Genomic DNA, 23,523 nt, shown 5'->3' with positions numbered 1-23,523 from the left:
TGCAGAGGCCTCGAGCCCGGTGATAATCACGCAGGGTGCGGAGCTTGTCCTCCACTCCACGCGGACGACGGTCTTCGACCGGAGCAGGTTCAGTTGGCCCGCGATCAGTCTTGTCCACACGAGGAGGTGGCGGTAGAGGAAATGCCCCTTTGAGCCGCGGCTTGCCGAACGGTATTGAACCGGGACGGCAAGACTCCTTGCTCCGGTTAGGATCTTGCAACTCTTCCTGCAACAAGGCGAGGACACTAGCAGTATCAAAAGTTTGGGGACGTTGCATATGAACAGCATTGTGAATATCATCCTGCAGCCCATCAACGAAACGCATAGCAAAGAAAACCGGATCAGTGGACCGACCGTAAGCCACCAACTGATCGCTTTGCTGGGCTGATCGATCAGTTGGTGGCTTACGGTCGGTCCACTGATCCGGTTTTCTTTGCTATGCGTTTCGTTGATGGGCTGCCCAACAAAGCGATCAATGTAGTCCTGAACAGTAGATGTTTGATGGATACTAAACATTTGCCTAACCAAAGCCTCATACTGAGCCTTCCCAAAGCGATCTAGGACGAACTGACAGAACTCTTTCCATGGAAGCCTCTTGACCTGTGGATCTAGAGATTGCAACCAGCGAGCGGCACGCGATGAATTGACAAAATTCATCATCGCACACTTGATCCACACAGCAGGCTGGACTGAATATAAATCAAAGTAATCCTCACACCAAGTGATCCACAACCTGGTTTTTTCTCCGTCAAATTTTGGGAAATTCGTCTTAGGAATTTTGTTACCCGAGTGATTGTTTTCCCAGGGTGGCCACGGCTCATGATAGCCGGTTCCCCCACGCCACCCGCCATGGTCACCACCCGAACCCCCCGCGGCCCGCGCCCATGGTCACCAGCGCCGAACTTGAGAGAGAATGATGCAATTTGGGGAGGGGAATGGGGTGGGGATGCAACTGCGTACCCTTGACCAGGGATTTGAGTTCAAAACTCATTCCTAGGTGACTTGATTCGACGCCGTGCCCTAACGGGTGGATGATAGAGCTGTCGGCCATTGCTGGCACAGGGAACGCGAGCGGTGGCGGCAGAACTCCAGTCGGTGCTGCGGTAGTCGACTCGAGCGCGGTGCGGCTGACGGTCTTGCGAAGCGCCGTCATCTCGGACCGGATCCGCTCCACCGACTCATCGGTCTTGTGGAACGAATGGATTTCCGCGCGGAGCTCTTCCATCGACGGGTCCACCTTGGGCTTCCAAGCGTTGAACACCTGAGTGACGATGAATCTTAGAGTTCAGGATAGTTTGTTACAGCTGAGTTGTTAACCCCTCGAGCAAGAAGCTCTTCTCTACTTATACAGACACCCACCCACACCCGTGCCGTTGGCAACAAAATCACACATTCTGCCACTTTGGGCCGTAGACGCGTGGGTTCCTTGCCTTGGGCCGGGTCGGCCTTGGTTAGCGTTGTCGGGCGAGCAGCGGTCCTGCCCGACGGCGCACCTGACGCAGGATCTGTAGCAGAGGTCGTCGTCCTGGTAGCGGTGGTAACATGCATGCATGAACCAAATCTGTGTTTCCCGCTCTAGACAATATTGTTATTCTGTTTCATCTGCTGGTTATGTGTTGAATCTATGTTGGTGATTAAAATTACGGTAATTAAAATTTTATTATGTTGGTGATTAAAACTTTTGTTCTTGACGGGATTGGTACGTAGCATGGCTTTTGGTACGTAGGGATTCAGGATGGCATTCCATTCCTATCCTATTAATTAATTCATATAGGGAATTTGATGAGACAGTCGGTGGTCAGGAAAGCAGCGACGTCATTCGCATGCTTCTCGCTGGAATGTGATGTCCGTCGACCTTGCAATGGAATGGGAGACAGGCCATTCATCACCTCCCAAACTTTATGTTTCTGTCGTTTGCACTGGAATTTCACAGGAGATGATGGATGCTACTGCGTATTCATCATGTATAATGGATGGATGAGGTCGATTTGGTCCATCTAACCGTCGGCAACCACTTTCGCTATGTGCTCCTTCTCCTTCACCTATAATAATTCTTTTATTGAACTATATTTAATTTTCACCCATATATTTGTTTATTTCTTCACAAGAAAGAAGCTGAACAGAGGTTCAAAAAAAAAAGAAGCTGAACAGAGCATGGACAATTTATATTGACCGAGTTATCCATATAGGCACGTACACACATAGGATCTATTTATTGTTTTACTTTCACTATGCTAAATCTTAAAAGAGCCAATAAGGTGTACCCCACGTTAGAATAAAAAAAAACAACCATGTCCAAGTCCCTATTGGGCCTTCCCTTCCCCTTTATTCACCTCTTTTTTTTTATTGTGCTTTCTTGGTCTTCACCTGCATTCTTTATCGCTGCTCGTTCCTTTTGTCGTCTACGGTGTCCAGATCCGTGCTCCACCTGTGTAGTCGTCTAAATGTGACGGCCATGCCTTTGCTCCCGACCATCTCCTCTTCGACCTTGCCCAATCTTTGTCCTATCTTCTCCATCTGGTCCCGTTCGCTTGGCTGATAAGTGAGACTAAAAAGTATCGTTCACTGATTTGTTGTGAGAGAAAAATATTATTTCTTTCTGAAAAAGTATGACTCATAAGACAGACGAACAGTATCACCATCATGCTCGCTCCTCATATCCTCTACGTGCGGCTCCACCCCGAGGAGGATGAATATCGTGCCAGGCACTGGCACGGGGAGGATGAGGGACCCTAGGAAGGGGCAACTGCGGCAGCAACTAAGAGGTGGGGCAACGACGATTGTTGGTGCTGGGAGCAACAAAGGCGTCGGTGGTAGGAACCGAGGGAGAAAATAATAATTTTTATTCCTTACTATATGCATATGAACCTTTTGCTATGCACTGGCTCCACAATAGTTTAAGTAGTCTGTTACAGATAAATGGACTACTTTTTATAGTACATTGTTGCTGCTCTCACAAGCAGAAAGCATGCTGACAACAGTGTGGTAGAGTACTATAGTGGCATGGATTGCAGGGTTAAAATCACTTGGGCAATAATTTTACTGAAGAATGGAACTAAAGAAGGTAAAATCTGTCTTGATTTGGCATCAGTAGAAATTGCATAACTATGGGGTGGTAGTTGGAAAAAGAGGCAAGATGAGATATAGATAAAACACCTTTAAGACAAGAATTTAATTGATGATAGCTTTTATGAAGTCCATGCCTAGAGCCCATGGTGAGAGAACTGATAAAATCAAACAAACAAACAAAATCATTTACTAAAAAATATTTTTAACGAAGAAAAAACTAAATCTTACAACTAGAAAAAATAGCTTATCCCATGCTATTTGCTTGGCGCATCTTGCTACTTGCTATGAATTCGTACCCCTAAAAAATATGAGAATGTGGTGTAAGAACAAGAATAAGATCCAAACACATATATCTAGGGTGAGAATTTTGTAACTCAACCATTGAATTTGGGAATCCAACTAACCACTCCTATCCTACTATTTGGAGATATATAATAGGTGTAAAAAAACACCTTCAACCACTTTTAATATTGGTGTCTGTTTAGTTCCCAAAATTTTACAAAATTTTTCAAGATTCCCCGTCACATCGAATCTTTGGACGCATGCATGAAGCATTAAATATAAATAAAAAATAAAACGAATTACACAGTTTAGACGAAATTCATGAAACACATCTTTTAAGCCTAATTAGACTATGATTGGACACTAATTGCCAAATAATAACGAAGGTGTTATAGTACCATTTCGCCCAAAAAATTCGCCAACTAAACACTACCTCATACTATAATCCAAAGTCCAAACATACTTTATTTTTTCTATATCCAAAATCTAGATTGTACGGTTACTATCTAGAGTCTAGACTCTCATGATGCTTAGGACATCCAAACGGACCCTGATCCGCGAGCAGGAATGCAACGACGACGTAAATATGCCTTCTCGTCGGAACGTGGCGTCACACCAGCTCATTGACCTGAAGTTTTTCAGATCAATATGCGGAGGTGAGATCTAAAATGTGAGATACGCCATTCACCTTCCTAACTTGAAATTTATGTCCCCTCTAAAAAACCATTGATGATTTTATCAAACCGAGAGGTGATAGATGCTGCATATGCATCATGTGCTGTGTAAGTGTAATGGATGCCCAAGGACATGAGGTCGGAGTTGGTCCATCAAAGATCAAACCGCCAGCAACCAATCACTTATAATATTTTATTAAATTATGGCTCCGTTCGATATGACTTATTACTGCTGCGATTGTTGTAGGACTAATTTATTATGAGAGAAAAACAGTATTCCTATAACTAAAAAGTAGGACTGATCAAGCCAATAGGGCCATATATTTTAATTCCCACCCATACATTTCGCGTTTCCCTTCGAACCGTACCACAACGAGCCCTGTCGCCGTAATTTAATTGAGTAGTACATTGGAGGAAGCAAAGCGCATAGATTATGAAATTTAATTGCTACAGCAAGTTCCAAACTATCACCTGCAAGGCTGCAAGGAAGATTCGAACAACAACATGACTTCTAGGCCCTGTTTAGTTCCCTCTCAAAATGCTAAATTTTTCAAGATTTCCTATCACATCGAATCTTTGGACGCATGCATGAAGCATTAAACATAAATAAAAAAATAAAACTAATTACACAGTTTAGACGAAATCCACGAGACGAATCTTTTAAGCCTAATTAAACTATGATTGGACACTAATTACCAAATAACAACGAAAACGCTACAGTATCGTTTTGCCAAAAATCTCGGCAACCAAACTGGCCCCTAGTAGAAACTCAACACTTTCAAACGGACCACCAATTTTTCACAAGCAGTTCAAGTGTCAGGTATCTACATATCGTTGTAACGCAAAACCAAAGAGTAATTTTTTTAAGGAATCAGACAAAAGAGCTGTCGATTATATTAAAAAACAGATAAAACTTAGACGGGGTAAAAATACAACGGATACAACTTCGATCAGTTGGATTGGGACATTAACACACATCAAAACCCCAAACTTAAAGAAGTAGGAAAAAAACAACTCTGGCCGGTCAGAATGGGACATCGACTCAAGCTGCGACTCAACATAAAACACACGCTTCACCGTCATCAAACCATCACGAACTGGTCACTACAGTGCACTGCCACCCCTCTGAAAGACAAAAGCCATCAAGACGAACACGCCCTCGTCACCGCTTGTGCCGTCGTTGCCGACACTGTCCCGCACTGAGTAGCCCGCGTCTAAGCAGGGCTAGCTGCTGTAATTCGCTGCAAGTCATGTAGCCCTTCCGCAATCAGATCCGCTTGCGCCGTCTTTGAAACGTTGTCCCACACTGGAGTAGCCACTACAAAGTGGGGCTACCCACCGCAGGCTGCTGCAAGCTGCCACATCGACGCGAGAGGAGTTGCCTCAGGTGCACACCAAGCCAACCCCGCCCACCGAGATCCACGCGTGCACACCGCAGCTTTGAGTAACCTAGCTGTGTCATCGAAGGTAGAAGTGTCACACACACCCTCCGGCTGTTGGGACTGCCCGCCACCACACCACGCATGTCACCTCGGCAACGCAAGTCTGTTGGCCATCACCTCCCACGTTGGCCTCCTCGCCAACTCCATGGGCGTCTCCTACGCCGGCATCCTTGCCAACTTCGTGGTCGCAACTCACCAACTGCCCAACCGATACAAGACCTTCCAATCGCATCAGAGTAGACACTAGAAAGTAGAAACCAAAGAGTAACTTAAGACGAACGATAATCCATGAAAAAATAGAATAGGAAGATAATTTGTTAGGTGAGCTAGCATAGCTTTTGTCGGTTAAGTTGTAAAAAACAGAGTGTTTTGACACCCTATCAAAGCAAGCACGCGCTAAACTTGCTCCATCACCGATCTACTCCTAGCAAACAGACGAGACGAGGGAGCATCGTAGATTCGCAGACGCAGAGAAAAGAAAAGGGAATTTTTGCCATAGGACATCACGAAAACGCATATTTTGCTGCAACACACCGCCAACGCCATCGTTTGCTGAGTACCATTATGAATTCGATTATGTTTGCCACAGCACACCGCGACCATTATTTTAATGATTTCCAGAGTTTGGGAGAGAGAAACCTTCTAAAATGACATCAGATGCCCCTGTGGACCGGCATTGGTCGACCAGGCCCGACTTGGTGGAGCCAGACCAGGTTTGAGCCGGACCCGACTAGGTCGAGCCAAACCCTAGCCAAACCAGGTCAACGCCGTCGCAGCTCGTCTTCTCCACTCTCCCTTACGCCGTCACCACTCTCCCTCGCAGACACTCTCCCTCGCCACCGTCACCTCCCTCACGGCCTCACCGCCACTCTCCGTCGCCACCCGTAGCTGCTACCCTCGCTGCGCCCCTCGCCTCCACCCCCGACTCCACCCTCGCCGTCGTAGCCGCCGTGCCATTACATGGATGCGTGAAGATGGCTTCGTCGGTGCAGCAGAAGCGGCTCTGCCCAAGCATCGATTCACCATCGAAGGGGGTGAATCTATCATGGGTTCCTGACGGGTATGCACTTTCCCCTCTTCCACCAATTGTTTGTTGTTCTTGTCTTGCAATGAAATCGAGGACGATTTAGTTAGGGTTTTCACGAATTCTTATTTTAGGATGGATATTAGTTCTACAATACGGATAGCGGTGCGTGTCCCAGCTTACTATGAGGTTTGCGATGACGGTAGGCACGTTGGTCACAATGCAATAGATTTTCAGCTAATTCGGGATAGGGACACTCTTAATCTCAAGGATTTAACTGCAGATGTATCTAAAAGAGTGTGTCCTGGGAAGAATCAGTGGTTCAATTTGTGTTTTTTAACAAGCACAAGCAAAGTTATACCAGTCTAACCTCTGATTCAACTTTGATGAATGCTACTGAGAACTATTGGGAGCTAAGGAGGCTACCTTTGTTTATGAGTTTCTATGATACAGTTCCTGTTTCATTTAGTCAGAGTGTGTCTTTGGATAATGAGGCATGTGCTACTGTTGATCCCCCATTGCTGCTCCCTTTGCTTGGTAATGATGGTGGGCAGAACAACCAGTCTGTTGATGCAGCTATGTCTAGTTTAGGTTCCTAGGAAGTTGAGTCTCTCAGCGAGGAAGTGAGTGATTCAGACACTACTGACTCAACTAACTCTGGTGAATCAGCTAAGAAATCCATACCTACTCAAGGAAGAAAGGGAAGAGGCAAGAAGCCTGCTGATGATGATGTGGCATGGGAAGAAGATGATGAGGAGTATGTTGGGATCAATGATAAGAACCAGTATATGGCAGACCAACAAGATGACCAAGAAGGAGCTGCTGACTCTGACTCTTTTGTTCATGATGATTTGTTAGTTGATGATGAAGCTGGTTGTGAGACTTCTGAGCATGTTACTAACTTAAAGAACCCAACTATAGCTTGTGGTGTCACATTTGAGGATGTGGACACCTTTAAGAGGGCTATTAGACAGTATGCTGTTCTAAAAGAATTTAAAATTGCAGCTCATTATAGTGAAGCCAAAAGGTATAGAGGGCACTGCAAAGGATACAAGAGCAAGAAGAAAAGGTGCAAGTGGAGGATACATGCTTCTCAATTACAGGATGGGAAAACTTGGCAGGTCTGTTCTCAATTGCAAGTGGAGGATACATTTTTCAAAGCTAATATTTACTTATTCATGATGTTTAATGATGTATACTTATTGATGATGTTTGTTGATGATCATGATGTTTACTTATTGATGTCTACTTGTTGTTGGCAGATAAAGAAGATGTATCAGAAACATACTTGTGCTACCACAGCAAATCTAGAAAAAAACTGCATGGCTAACAATCACTAGGTGAGGGACAGGGTTATTAACATCCTGAGGCATGACCCAACAGCTAGAGCTTCTCAAATGAAGAAGGATTTGGAGAAAAAGTACAACATCACACTTTCATACTATGTTGTTTGGGATGGAATGGCAATGGCTCTGGAAGAGCTTCAAGGCAAGTGGGATGACAGCTTTGAAGATGTTTTTAGATTCAAGGCTGAGGTGGAGAGGACAAATCCAGGAAGCATTGTGGACATTGAGTAGGCTCTGGTTGGGAAGAAGATGAGGTTCACAAGGATGTTTGTGGCATTCAACAGCTGTGTTCAAGGTTTTTTGAATGGATGCAGACCCTTCCTTGGTGTGGACTCAAGCCACCTAGCTGGGAGATGGAGAGGGCAACTAACTTCTGCTTCAGCTATGGATGGACACAACTGGCTTTTTCCGATAGCATATGGTGTATTTGAGTCAGAATCTGCTGATAACTGGCAGTGGTTTTTTGAGAAACTAAAAGTTGCCATTGGATCTCCTCTAGGCCTAGTGATCTGTATAGATGCAGGGAAAGGTATAGATAAGGGAGTTGCCTCTGTCTTCTCAGATGGAGTAGAACATAGGGAGTGCATGAGACATCTAGTGAAGAATTTCAACAAGAGGTATAGAGGTGCAGTGTTCAAGAAGCACTTGTGGCCAGCTAGCAGGGCTTACAACCAAAGACACTTTGATCGCCATTACAACATCATGAAGGCTGCATCACCAAGAGCAATGCAATGGATAGAGGACAACCACAAGCACTTGTGGTGTAGATGGAGGTTCTCCCATGCATGCAAATGTGACTATGTTACTAACAATATAGCAGAGACTTTCAACAGTTGGATTAGGAATGAAAAGTCCCTTGCCTTAGTTCCTCTGTTGGATAGGATTAGGCAAATGATCATGGAGAAGCAAGATATCAGAAGGGCATTGTCACTGAGGTTGACAGACAAGATCTTGCCTCAAGTCACCAAAGAACTTCATGCTATGAGTAGAAACTTGCAGTATGTCATACATAGGGGGGCCAACAACACTGCAGAGATTCAAGGTACTACTAAAGAATTAAAAACTTAGAGGCATATTGTGGATCTTGAGAGCAGAACATGCAGCTATCAAAGGTGGCAGATTTCTGGGTTGCCATGTACTCATGCTCTTTGTCTCATCCATTCAATGCGCAATAGAAGTGTTGAGGACTATGTGGATGACTACTTTTCAGTTGATAAGTTCAAGAAGGCATATGAACATGTGATCAAGCCCATGACCGATAGGAATCAATGGCCTAAAGTAGATATGGGTTTCAAACTTTGGCCCCCATTGTTGAAGAGAGCTGCAGGCCATCCAAGAACTAGGAGGATCAAAGGTGTTGAAGAAAGTGGAAAGTCAACTTCCCAGAGACAGTGCAAGAGGTGTGGTCAGTTTGGTCACATGATGAAGACATGCAATGAGACTGTGTATGACTCTGATGCACCACCACCACCAAAGAGGCCAAGGATAAAGAAGACCACTGCTGTAGCAACAACTGTATCCACCCAACAATCACAAATTGAAGGTGCACCACCAGCTCTGACTAACAGCCCAGCTCTGACTAACAGCCTAGCTCTATCTCAAGAAATCAGTGTTGCACCACCAGCTCTGACTAACAGCCTAGCAGCAAACACTAGGAGGTATTTAATCTCTGTCTTGAAATAGCCTAGCATTATCACTTGTTTCCTCACCTTTTCCTGTCATTCCTATTGTTTTATGTGTCTAACAGTCGCAAGAGGGCATTGGAGTATGCTGCTGAAACTTCCCCCCCCAACAGCTGACATGAGGCAGAAAAAGAAAGGGAAAAGAATGAAGAAGGACCTGAGCAAGAAGACAACCAAGGCAAGCAAAGTGAGCAAGACCACCAAGAAAAAGAAGTCTGAGAGTATGGAAACAAGCAAGACAGTGGTTGTTTCAGAAGAGATGACCAACAAGAGGATCAACAAGAAGAAGTTGATCATAGACATGTGATGACAAAATTTATTAGTTGTTATGTAATGAAACTGTTGTGTAATGAACCTAGTGTGTACTGAACCTAGGGTTGGCAGACTATGTTTCCCTTTTGCGCTTAAAGTCATAGCTTATGGCTGTTGTGTTATGAACACTGATATGTAAGCTTGTTATGAAGGCCAGACTTTATTGGCATGCTGACTTTATTATGTGTTATGCCAATTTATCTTAATTCCTGAGTGTGATATAATTATGTGTTATGCCAGTTCAAAAATGAGTGTGACACAATTCTGTTACAAGAAGATACAAGATAAGATGCTGGATACATGATTACATATTGATACATGATAAGGTTCACAAATTGAGTCTTTGAAATAAGCTGCTGATAGCTTGATACATGATAAGCTGTTGTTATGCATCACTTAACCAACAACACTAACAAAACTAAAACTAAAATAAACACCTTTACAGCACCAACTACAAGCAGTCTCTCTCCAATCTTATCCAGCTTTGTCATCAATTTGTTATTGCTATCAACTAATGCCTTAAGCAGTGCCTCTGAATCTTTGAGATGAATGACTGCACTCTCCATCAGTTCTTGGCAGACATCGACACCTTGGCAGGCCTTCAACATGTCCTTGCCATCCTTCATCACCTCCGGCCCCATGCCATCAGGACCTCTAAGCTGACTGAAATGGCGAGGAAGAACACCTTTGGAGACCAACAAAGGGACATAGTGTTCTTCAAAGTAGTATGTGCGACAGGCATAATCGGTCTGCAAACCAGAGATGAAAAAATCAACAAAAAAACGCATCCAAAAAAGAGATGCAATTCCACCACAACTTACATGCTCCAACAGTGGACACTTGTAGAACCGCTCCCCCTTGCTGCCCTCCTTATGTGAAACGCGACCGATGAGAAGGGTTCCGCACTTGGAGCAAGGTACCAATGGCAAGAATCCTGCTTCATCTCTGTAGGGCTCGAGCTCTGGAATGCGAAGTTCGTCTCTGTAGGCCGAGTGCGACGCTCCGAACGGCGTGGATTGCGAGCTCGAAGCCATGGGGATCTAGGGTTTTTACATAGGGGAACGGGATGGCACCAGCAGAGGAAGAAAAAGAGAGGCGGCGGTAGGAGGGAGACGACCGGGCCAACTTTACCTGGTCCAACCAGACCAGCAACGCGCAGGGGCAAAATTATCTCCTCACTGTGGTTTCTCTCTCCTAAACTCTAGAAATCATTAAAATAATGATCGCGATGTGCTGTGGCAAACATAATCGAATTCATTCAGCAAATAATGACGTTGGCGGTGTGTTGCAGCAAAATATGCGTTTTCGTGATGTCTGTGGCAAAAATTCCCAAAAGAAAATGGCAGCAATGGCGCGCCGCTTCCGCGACACCTCCAGCTCCAGTGACCCCGCTGCCGCCACCACCACGCCGCCGCTGCCGCCCCCACTCCCCGACCTCGGCGTGGCCCTATCCGCCGCCAACCTCCGCGCCACCGCCTACGAGCTGCTCGTGGCCGCCTCCCGGGCCACCGGCGCCAGGCCCCTCACCTACATTCCTCTGCCCACGACGGCGGCTGGCAAGCTCAAGGGCGCCTTCGGCCTCGGGTCCTCGCCGCCGTCCAAGGTCGGGAGGGCGGCGGCTCTGGAGCTGGTGCGGGTGCGGATGGGGGTCACGGAGCAGGCCGACGCCAGGATCCGCCGGGTGCTGCTCCGCGTCGCCGCCGGGCAGGTTAATGCAGCTCTATTCCCTTTAGGACCCCTAGCTTCTTGAAAGGGACAATGCAGCTTAATTTCTTCATCAAAGGTAAAAGGTTGCCTTTTCTTGTGGTTGTTGCGTTGTCGGCTGGTTCGGGTTAGTTCCGTGCGGTTGGTAGTACGTCAGTAATGAGTTCTTTGCTTTGATTCTTGATTGTTTTGTTTGTGATTGAGATTTCAGGCTCAATTGAGGCAAATGGTTTGTTGTCATGTTCTGTCCTTTCTGTGCTTGGCCGTATCTGATTCAGTAATGGCTGGTACTTATGTTTCTGTCCTTCCACATCAGGGTGTTTCTCGTGTGTAATTGAGTAATGAAGGACTACGTTGGCAAACAATTGCAATTGCAGCCAGGGGCTTCCATTCAGCTTATAAATATAAATCATACATTCTTTTCTCTTGGTTATCAGTAGTAGCTCGATCCTCGATGTGTAAATTTGATTCTTATGTTACAATCTGGGATGTCCAATTATTTCGTATTATGGTGCCCAAGTAGTCATTTGGATGGTCTTCTTGCCTTGTTTTACGAAGCACTCTTACAATAATAGTTGCTTGTTATGCACTTCTTGGACTGTTAGGCAATGTTCGATGATGATTTTTGGTTAATATGTGTGTGCACTAGGTGGCTGACGTCCTAAAAGCCATGAGCTCTATTCCCTTTAGGTTCTCTGAGATTTAATTTATCTGCTAACCTGAGTTTAATTTTTTGTTGTGGATTTTAGTATTATACGTGATAAATGTGAACTATGGTTTTCCGTTTGGACATGCCAAATCTGTACTGTATGCTCATTTTTCCTTCTCTCATTTTTTATGATAGAAGTTCCTAGAAATCACCAAGCTTCAGCAGGCATTCTATTTAGGAAAGTAAATTACTTGAGAGTACTATTGACAGGGGTTGTTCAGTCACTGTTGGTTTCATAGCCCGTCATTTACCTACAATTTTACAGAACCCTTTGTGCTGCGTATATACATAGAGGTTTAACTTACGTTTATTTTCTTCCTTGAAACAGCTTGGCACACCTGCAGAATCTATGGTTTTGCCCTTAGAGTTCCTGCAGAAGTGTAAAGCATCAGATTTCCCTGACCCTCTAGAGTACGAGGCTTGGCAGACTAGGAATTTCAAGCTTCTCGAGGCTGGTGTGCTGGTTCACCCACTTATTCCTTTAAAGAAATCAGACATTTCTGCGAAGAGAATGCAGGCGAATAATACATGAAGCATATGCTGGGCAAGTTGAAACTGGGAGGACTTCAGAGTCCATGCAAAGACTGCACAGCGCTGTCATGTCCCTTGCGTGTAGATCCCTTTGTGAAACTTCCGATGAGTGTCATTGGGCAGATGGTTTTCCCTTTAATCTCCATATCTACAAAATGTTGATAGAAGCTTGCTTTGATGTTGAAGGAAGGCACTGTAGTAGATGAGATTGATGAAATTATGGAGCTGTTGAAGAAGACTTGGCCTGTTTTTGGAATCACTCAAATGCTCCACAACATTTACTTTACCTGGGCATTGTTCAACCATTTTGTCATGTTGGGTCAAGTAGATAATGGGTTGCTTTCTGCTATGGAGAATCTATTAGTTGAAGTTGCAGAAGATGCTAAAATAACAAAAGATCCAGATTATTGTGATGTATTGAGCTCCACTTTAAGCTCAATAATGGGTTGGGAAGAGAAAAGGCTGCTTGCATACCATGAAACTTTCAATACTAGTAATATTTATTCCATGCAATATATTGTTTCAATAGGAATCTCAGCTGCAAAGATTCTTCTTGAAGATGTATCTTATGAATACCATAGTGGAACAAACAGAGATACTGATGTGGTGCGCAGCAGGATTGAAACATATATAAAATCATCATTCCACAAAGCACTTTGCTCAAGTAAATTCCAAACAAGATGACTCTTTTTGCTAAGTTCTTTCACTATTTAAGTATGGGTAATTCAAAGTTCATATTTTTCTTTTCTTTTTAATGATTGTATGTCCTATTGTCACCAAATGTGCTAGATTCTGTAAAGCATGGCAGAAACCTTAGACACTGAGTACTGCTGATAACTGTTTGAAAATTGCTTCTCTCAACTCACATGCGCCTCTTAATCTAAGAGGTTGAACTTTCAACACTTGTACCAGTGCTTATCTTTTGTGTAGTGTTGATTCATGCAGAAAATGGAAGAGGCAGATTCAAAATCGGTCATCCATAAACTGTACACCTGTTCTGTCAATTCTTGCAAAGGAAACAACTGAGCTCGCTATTAAGGAGAAAAATGTATACAGTCCAATACTGAAGAAATGGCACCCCTTTGCTGCAGGCGTTGCTGTTGCAACCCTTCATGGTTGCTTTGGAAATGAGCTGAAAAAATTTATAGTTGGGCTTACAGAGCTCACACCAGATACAGCTCAAGTGCTTAAGGCAGCTGACAAGTTAGAAAAGGATCTAGTTCATATTGCTCTTGAAGATTCTATGGACGGTGATGATAGAGGCAAGTCATTGGTAAGACAAATGCCACCTTATGAAACTGGAACTGTAATGGCTAATCTGGTGAAAGCATGGGGAAGAGAACAACTAGACAAGCTTAAGATTTGGGCTGACCAGAACCTACAACAAGAGGTGATCTTGTTTTCTTTTCATTCTGACCTACAATATAAGGTTTGGGCAAAAGAACCCTTCTCTATAAATTGGTCAAACCTAAAATAGTTTGGCTTAGGACAAACTCGAAAGTCCTTGTATTTTGAATTGGAGGGAGTAATATCTGTGCAATATTCTAGGATGCAATGAATTGATATAATGCGGCATTAATTTTGTAATTGCTATGCAGACTTGGAACCCAAAGGATAATAACAGGGACAGTTTTGCTCCCTCTTCTGTGGAGATGCTGCACATAATTGAGGAAACTTTGGATGCATTTTTCCGTTTGTCTATACCAATCCACGCTACTCTGTTTGCTGATCTGACAGCTGGACTCGATAAATGTCTACATTATTATGTCTCTAAAGTGAAAATGTCTACATTATTATGTCTCTAAAGTGAAAACAGGCTGTGGTAAGTATATTGCTAAGACAGTTCTTGCGCAACATAATCTTGGTGAGTTCATTTTGTATTAATTTACAGGAACTCGGAGTACTCTTTTTCCTCAGCTACCTCATCTGACAAGGTGTGACTGTTGGTTCCAAGTTATTCAAGAAAAACGAAAAACCACAGTTTCTTATGAAGCGAGGATCACAAGTTGGATCAACAACTGGGAATGAAGCCTCGAGCCTTCATGGACTATGTTTACGAATAAATACCATTTACTACATCCAAACTGAGCTAGAAAACCTGCATATGAAGATGAAAGAATGCCTGCAGAATGTTGAGCTGGCTCAGCCTGATATTGCTGATGGTCTGAACATAAACTTTGGGCTATCCCAGGTAGCTTGCCAAGAAGGAATTCGACAGCTGTGTGAGACAACTGCATATATGGTGATGTTCAATGATCTGAGTCACGTTCTCCTGGATACTCTCTATGTTGGGGGCCCTGCATCAAACAGGATACTGCCTTTGTTAAAAGAGCTTGGTCCTATCCTTAGGATTATATCTGCCACGGCCCACGGTGCATAATAAAGTGCAAAATCGTCGCATAACTGCACTGATGAAAGCCTCTTTTGATGGCTTTTTGTTGGTGCTTCTTGCTGGTGGACCGACGCGTGCTTCAGCTGTCAGGACTATCAGGTAATAGAGGACGATTTCCGAGCCCTAAGAGGCTTATATTTATTGTATTGTGATGGGCTACCTGAGGAATTAGTTGGCAAGGCTTCCTCGGAGGTGAAGAACATTCTGCCACTCCTACGGACAGACACCGATACCCTCATTGAACGGTTCAAGCAGCTAATTTCTGAATATTATGAACCTACAGCCAATTCTAGGTTCCCGATGCCTCCTGTACCTGCTCGTTGGAGTTCAGATAACCCCAACACAATATTGCGTGTATTATGCTATCGAAATGATGAGGACAGCTACAAAGTTCCTCAAGAAAACATATGATCTGCCAAAGACGCTTTGATTTCTGCAAAAAATTAACTTGCAGACTATTGTGTATTTTTGCAGCTTTCAAAACATGTGGTAACTGGTAAATTGGATTGTACTGCCTCCTTGTGAAGGATAAAACAGCATGAACATCCAAGTAGAGAACTATGAAGTCTGAATGCGTCAGATTTCAAGGATGGAAACAGGAGATTTGGCTGTGGGTTTTACATATTCATTCGATTATTAATGAGCTCTGCTGGCCCTGGCATTTGTGTGCTTGTGATACGCTCAACTGTGAAGAAAACATGGCAAATTTACTTGAATATGTCCAAATGTTTATTTACTTGAATATATACAGCAGAATGTAAAGTACCTGAATATATGCAAATGTTTATTTACTTGGCTATTATGAGTGCCATTGACTATGAGGAAAACATGGCAGATTTGTATACGTGGGATACTTCACTTGACTGCCTTCTTGTTCAAATAATGTTTCGAAATAAACTGAAAATTTTGTCTTTGATTGAAATGTACTTGTATTTAACTTAGTCCTTCCGCTGCACTCAACTTTTTTTTCTATCCTTTTTTTTCTAAAACAACTAGTGGTAAAGTTTAGAAATTCAAATTATTGTTGTTAAATATAAGTTTAACCAAGAAAGGAAAAAAAAAAGAGTTGGTGATGGGCTGGCGATTAGAGCCCCCAACAAGGCCATGGCCCATGGGGTGGCATATGAAAGATGTAATAAATAATAAATAAATAAAACTCGACTAGGGGGAGAGTAATGAAACTCTTGTTGGCTAGGTGACATTCACCCCACTAGTCAATCATCTCAAGGAGATTCTCGAGAGACAATATCTCAAGGAGATTCTTTGACTCTCGAGAGACAAAAGATGTAATATTCCATAAATAAACTATAAATGAAATTTTTGTATGTTTTCAATTTTTTCAATGATTGGTGTTGTGAACCATACAACTCTGAACTTTGTTGGGTTTGGTTATACTCCTGCATCGGTGTGTGATATGCCGCAACAATGTGTGCCACTTTTGGTAGGAGGGTATCCATATTTGCGAATTACACAGTACAACGCAGATATTTACAACGCATGCATAGTCGCCCCTATAAACGCATGCACACAAACCCTACCCATTATGAGCATCTTTGAAGATTGGGCCTGCAAATCCTTAAGATTGACGAAGACACTATAGGCGTCTCGGTGTCGACGGGAATGTCGTCTACCACCGGAAGCACAACGCCGTTAAATCCTGAAGTATTCGCTCTCTCGGGGAGTCGACCCTAGGACCTGAGGTGCTACTAAGACTCTTGTAACGACTAGGCTAGAGGCCATTTCGCAAGAGGGTATCCATATTTGGTTGTCGTTGAAACCTCACAGCTACTAACTTGTTAAGGGAACTCTGCAAAGCCTTGTAGTGAAATCCCGCCGACTCACTTTGGAAGTGAGTACAAAGGTTGGTCGCCTCATGAAACTGAGGATCATGACTCATGGATAAAGTTATATGACCTCTGCGTTTCTCAATCATGTTTTTGGTAATGAGAGCCGGCATGAATCCTTTTGTATTAGATGATTATCATGGATAGTTTGAGCTATGTGTTAATCATGATGTTAATTGTTTCTATTCACATGGGCGCTCTACGGATAATCTAGCGACTTAGGCTTAATAAATAAAATATGACCAACTAAAAATCCTTACTGCAGCATATATAGCCGTGTCAAGCTTTTTGAACTTTGTGTAAGCTCGTGTTATATTTGTTTCCCATATTCAACAAAATCCTAGAGTGGATAGATGGAGGATTTAAAGGAGTCACATGAGTGGCATGTGCTCCCCCTATCAAATGGTCCTCATGGAGAATAGAGACCAAAGCGAAAATTAAGGACCATTTACATCGTGTGGTTTTTAAAATATAGAAAATGGGAGACATGATAGGTAGGAGGGTTTTTTTGGTCGTCTCTTTATCTCTATTGGTGTTGAGTTTGATCAACTAGTTAAATGTCTAGCTAAAAAATAGCTCACCCATTAATCATCTTATCTTATTATTGCTAATTTTGAACCGTAATTGTTAGCCATGGATCAACACAGGACCTTATTCGCGCCGTAAAGTTTAACGCGGTGAAATTGGGTGAAAATCAGCATGACTGATTTATACAATGCCACGCTGCCCGATCGTAAACGTTTCCTTTTATATACTGGGTGTTGATGTTCAAGAGGTCGTGGCCTCGCGCCAGCCAACCACGCAACCGCCTGCTTCACCCATCTCTTCAGGTCCTTGGCGGGCCCACAGCTCAGTGACCGCACAAACGCACGCGAGTCCTGAGCGGAGAGAGAGAGGAAGCCCGGCCACGCTGCTCATCAGTCATCACTCGCCTCTTCCACCGCCACTTCAACTCTCTCTCACTCCCTCTCTTCTCTTCTCCACACCCTAACCCCCGACGGCGATGCTCTCGACGGCTTCGGCGCCCTCCACCTCGCTCGCCGCGGCCTTCCGCTCCTCCCGCGCGCACCGCCGGCGCCGCGCCCTCTGGCTGCGCCCCGTCGCCTCCGCCTCCGCCGCCGCTTCCGGGGTCGGGGACGGAGGGGCGGAGCGGTTCGCCACCAGCAGCTCCATCACTGACTACCTCCGCTACCGCCGCTCTGAGCTTGGCGGTGGCGGTGCCGGAGGCGGAGGCGGGGTGCCCGGCGGGGAGCTGCAGACGGCGGTGGTGCGCTTCAAGAAGCGCTTCCCGTGGTCGCTCATCCACCCCTTCCTCCACGTGAGTCTCCGGCCTCTTTGTGCATGAGTCGCTCGCCTGCCTCCGTCGACCCTCCAATCCTATGTGCTAGCGTGAATTGCACAAAAATGTTGTTATGCAAATAAGAAATGCACAAAATGAATGTTGATCCCCCGCCGATTAATTGCTCGTGTCACAACATTTCCAACATTAATTGCTTCAACTTGTTGATCGCCTGTGAACTTCTCTGCAGAATGACTAGTAGTCATAATGTTGAATTTCCTGCGTTATCCTTTAACAATGAATAAATAGGGAGATTAGCTTAAATCTTGTTTCCATTACAATGCCTCGATTTTGTGGGCTTCCATCCGCAACACCACATTGGAAGTTTCAGCTTGCTGAATTTTTTTGTCTGAAGACTTAGCTTGGCTTGCATTTACATTAACATTGTTTCCCCATTTAACTTCAACCGACTGCCTTTTTCACTATGCTCTGGTGAGTTGCAGTGATATGGAATGAAAGTGTGCATCATCTGTATAGCATTTCCATAAGTTTGTTGACTGTCACTTAGCTGATAGAAGGATCCAATAGGTGCAAAACAGTGTTTATTTGAGTCAATGCCCTAGAACTTCGTTTAATGAACTTTCTCTAGTTTCTAATCAATTCTTAACTCCTGTTATGCTGCAGGTTGATTTGGTTTCCACAGTCCACATTGCAGACAAAGAGTATGTGCCTTTTGCCCTGTTTCATGTTTTCTCACATTAAGTTTTGCTGCCATGTTGGTGTACATTTCCTGTGCATTATCATCGTTCACTTACTCAAACATCCCGCCATTCATGAGTGTTTATAGCTACTATTACTACAGTGAATTGGCTGAGATCTGCAATTTTTCTTCAGATACTTTGATAGACTGCAGCAAGAGCTTGAAGATTATGACTGTGTCCTGTATGAAATGGTTACAAGTCGGGAGAATTTGAACAACCCGAAAGGTCCAATGGCTGCTAAGAAGATGAAATCTTTGCGTAGAGGATTCAGTATTCTTGGTTTCATACAGAAGCAAATGGCTCGGATCCTTTCATTGGATTATCAGTTAGACTGTCTTGATTATGGCAATGAGAAATGGCAACATGCTGACCTTGACTATGAAACATTCAAGCAGCTTCAGGTAATAATGTTATTTAGTCATGTCATTAATCTCTTGCTTTTTGAAATGTTTGGTCACCACGTTAGTTACGAAAATGGTGTTGCATGGTAACTACTGTTTTGCTTGTCATTACTAGGTATGGAGTATTGGAGTGTGAATCATTTAACATTCATGTTCCCTGATTTGCAACTCATGTTTTCCTAATTGTATACCCTGGTCATTTTTATTAGAGTATATTTTAACTGCAGTGCCTTTTTTCATCCAGAGTGAAAGAGGGGAAAGTATTCTTACGTTTGCCGTAGACATGACACTGAAATCAATCAAAGCCTTGGTGGAAGCCAAGTAACATGCCAGATGGTCTTGACTTTTGGAGATCGAAGTTACTATGGGCCTCACGTGTGCTACCAATGCCGCTTGTTGGGCTACTCGTCATCACTGGGCTGTGTCTGCCAGTGGAAAACCAAGATGGATTTCCTGAGCTGGAGGCATTGTCTAGGCTAGATTTTGGAGCTGCACTGAAGATTTTCTTGGCAAAGCAACTGACATCTGAGTGAGTAATCTGAAACCAATCAGGCAAATAAGTTTTTAAGTAAAGTATTCGCTTATTTTCTTTTCCTTTTTTATTTTATTAAAGATTCACAGCTGTGCTTACACCCGTTGAGGAGAAATCAGTTATCATTGGGGAGAGGAACAGAGTTGCTACTGAGAAGATTAAGGAAGCAATAAACCATGGGTACAAGAAAATAGCAGTCCTCTATGGCGGCGGACACATGCCAGACCTGGGAAGACGTCTTCGAGAAGAGCTCAATATGGTCCCAGCCGACGTGCAGTGGGTCACCGCATGGTCAATAAGAAGCCGGGACATAGACAGCAAATCCCTTCCGTTCTTGAAGACATTGGCTGAGGCTTCAGGCTGGCCTTTGAATAGATACGAGACGCTTGCTCTGCTCATCTTCTCTTCAGTTCTCGCGGTGGATCTTTGGTTCTGGGAACTTTTCTTTGGTACTGCAGTGAGTTGGGCATCTCTAGCTGGTTCCTGGATTGACCAGCTTAGCGGTTCATTTTGACCAACAACCACGAAGGGAGGCAGACAGAAACCTAGTGGCACACTACTATACAAATAGCAGTATAAAGAAAATAAAATAATCCACTTTAGTTTTGATTGGTCCAGCTATTGCTGGAGTACTGCAACAAACCATTGTAGATAAAACATTTCATTCCATCAAATTGAAACGAGATTGGTGGTAAAGCTGATGTACTTGTCTAGTCTTCTGATTGGGTTTTGCTGAATGATGTTTTGACTCGGCAGATATATAGTTTACTACTAGAAACTTGCCATTATATTTATTTATTTCTTCTTATCATGTCATACAGGATGATCAAGGGTAGGGGTAGTTATAAGTAGCCTTGATGTTACAAGACAATATCATGCTTGGGACTTTGCTAGACCCTGTCCTTACATATTCTGTTGTAGTTAGATTATATCACTTAGGGCTGAGGCTATGTCGTCCACAGTCTCCTTGAGCTGGTTCTGCCCCAGGGCAGCAGCACAGGCACCCACAAATGCTGCATTGATGTACGTTGCTGGCTCGGAGTGCGTGGAGTCCTCCCTGTTGTCACTGAACTGGTCGTTCCCGTCAGGTCCGCCGATGATGGCGCCGACATGGGTGTTGGGGTTGGAGTTGCTGGTCGGGAACCATGACGAGAAGCCCTCGTTGCAGGTGACCTTCCTGGGGAGAGCCTTGATCGAGGGGATGGAGGAGCCGCGGTGGTGAATGTGCCTTGGGAACTTGGAGCTGAAGCCGACCATGGACGACATGCCCTTCGGATTGTCTCCCAGGATGTAATCCACCTGAAATTAACCCCCAAGGAAGGATGTCGGGTATTGTAATCCGGCAAAAACCAAGAAACGAGTGGGGAGAAGTAGTAGAATGTGTGTTCTGTTCTTTACCTGTGACGTTGCGAATGAACTGATCTGATCTGGAGAGAAGCTTGCGGCGCTGCACTGGACTACTTGGTCGCCTACAGAAGTCAGGGTCTTTGAGTAGATTGACAGCAGCAGGGCTGCGGTTGTTGTGTACTGCAGGTTGACAGAATCGTGGGTAAGAGAAGCCCTCTTGCAGTGTGAGGATCGGAAAATCTTGTCAAGCAAACCATACTTGTGTAGTGATCATCTGCCCAGATCATTTGAAGTTGATTCATAATCATACACATACCAGGGGTGGTGCGTATCTGTGTGTTGCCGCTGTTGGGCATGACAGCGCAGACGAAAGAGTCCAGGCCCCTCTTGTAGCCTTCCAGCTCTGTCCTTCCACCCAAGTACTCCTGAAAGAGACATTAGTAAGATGATCAGCTGTCGATGCATGCACATGCACGTCTTTCAGAGGTAAGTTCATCAAGTTAGTTAATGATCAGTTGGGACATAGGATGTGCAAGATGAGCGAGTAACGTAACCTGTGTTGCAAGCAGCTGAGCTCCGGGATACTTGTTGTCCCAGCTGAACTCGGTCGCGCTGCCGCCCTGGTTGTTCTGCAGGAAGTCGAGGTATTTGCTGTCCTTGGTTGCCCGGTACAGCCATGCCGACGCCCACTGGAGCTCGTCCTGGTAGATCAAGTGTGTTCTTGCAGATCAAGTGTGTGTTCACACTTGACACTATATATACTAAAGACGAATTGTGATTCATTCGACGGTTAATGTAATCCACCTGGTGGCCTGAGTAGGAGCAGTAGAATGGGCAGGACAACTGGTAGGATCCCCTGTAGTTGTTGGCGAAGTCGAAGAGCTGATGTTGGTCATCATGGAGTAAACAACAGTTGCTACTATTCAGAAAACAGCACATGCATTCAATTCAAGGAAATTTGGTTTTGTTGTTATCTATGAATATTTGTCAGATAGACTAAAGTTAGAAATATCGGTATGAAAGTTTTAGCTTTCCAGAACAAAAGAAAAAAAAAGGATCTGTCTATTTCGAACTTGGGTGATTTGACCTATTTGAACGCTCAAGCAATTTCAAAGCACAAATCACACAAATGAGACTAAAAGCAAAATTTGTGTGACGAAAGCCTGATGCTCACACGAGTAATCCTCCGGTACAAAACAGACAAATAACCAAATAGAAAAATTCGAGTGAAACGTAGCAGAATTTCACTCGGATTACCAGAGAACACCATCCACACCTTCGCGCAATCACCACTACAAACATGGGAACAAAAAATAAAAAAGGGCGTACCCAGTGTAGAGAGCTCCTGCTCTGTGTGGGGTCTGGGGAAGGGTTTTAGTGGCAAGCCTTACCCTCGCCTATGCAATGCGAGGAGACCGCGACTCGAACCCGGGACCTTCCGGTCACAGGCGGTAAGACTACCGCTTGCACCAGGCCCGCCCTTCATTGAAACAATTTTTTTTAAAATAAAATAAAAAAAACAGAAATTTTCTATGAAATACAAAATCACAAAAATTCTGAGGGAACTACCATAAACAAACATACCAAACAACAGATTTCAAATATAAAAAACCAGAAATTTCTATGAATTGCAAAAAAACAAAAATACTGAGGGAACTGCCATAAACAAACATACCAAAAAACATAATTTCAAATAACAAAAACCAGAATTTTTTTATGAAATGCAAAACAAAACAAAAATCTGAAAGAACTGCCTACAACAAACATACCAAAAAATTTAAAAAACCAAAACCAGAAAATTTCTTTGAAATGCAAAATCACAAAAAATTTGAGGGAACTACGTGAAACAAACAAACCAAAAAAAACAAAAATTCAAAAAAAAATCTATGAAAGGCAAAATAACTGCTGCACGACACCTACTGTAGAAGATTATAACTGCTGCACGGCAGCAGATGGGAGATAAAATGTATGGAGCCCAAAAATGTTTCAGCTGTCTTATGAAAACAGACAGATGGGATGATGTGGCCTAATTGCACATTGAAACAATCAAATAAAAGACTGATAAATTACTACAAGGAACCTTACTACAAGAAACTGATCAAAGATTGACAGATTAAAGACTGAACAACACAGCAGGTCAAACCATCAGATCACAACAATGTCTAGATTTTACTAAAGCAAAAATGCACAAT

General features: G+C 43.8%; 1 protein-coding gene and 2 pseudogenes across 1 annotated transcript in view; 2 read left to right on the top strand and 1 right to left on the bottom strand.

The window, feature by feature from the left end:
- The first annotated feature begins 11,081 nt into the window (after positions 1-11,081).
- LOC136500711 (protein unc-13 homolog) lies at positions 11,082-15,988 on the top strand (annotated as a pseudogene).
- A 1,937-nt stretch (positions 15,989-17,925) lies between these two features.
- Positions 17,926-20,644, top strand: LOC136500708 (uncharacterized; annotated as a pseudogene).
- A 104-nt stretch (positions 20,645-20,748) lies between these two features.
- LOC136500707 (endoglucanase 20-like) overlaps positions 20,749-23,523 on the bottom strand; it is a 50,733-nt gene continuing 47,958 nt past the window's right edge. Inside the window, exons 5-9 of the mRNA XM_066496124.1 lie at positions 22,136-22,213; positions 21,886-22,032; positions 21,644-21,756; positions 21,383-21,545; positions 20,749-21,283 (exon numbers count right to left, since the gene is read on the bottom strand). Of these exons, the coding sequence (XP_066352221.1) occupies positions 20,906-21,283; positions 21,383-21,545; positions 21,644-21,756; positions 21,886-22,032; positions 22,136-22,213 (879 nt within the window). The 3' untranslated portion in view covers positions 20,749-20,905. The remainder of the gene's footprint in view (positions 21,284-21,382; positions 21,546-21,643; positions 21,757-21,885; positions 22,033-22,135; positions 22,214-23,523) is intronic.

This window comes from Miscanthus floridulus, chromosome 13, assembly GCF_019320115.1.
Source record: "Miscanthus floridulus cultivar M001 chromosome 13, ASM1932011v1, whole genome shotgun sequence".
Classification (NCBI taxonomy): Eukaryota; Viridiplantae; Streptophyta; class Magnoliopsida; order Poales; family Poaceae; genus Miscanthus; species Miscanthus floridulus.
The sequence above is the reverse complement of the archived record's forward strand: the minus strand, read 5'-3'. Positions and strand labels throughout refer to the sequence as shown.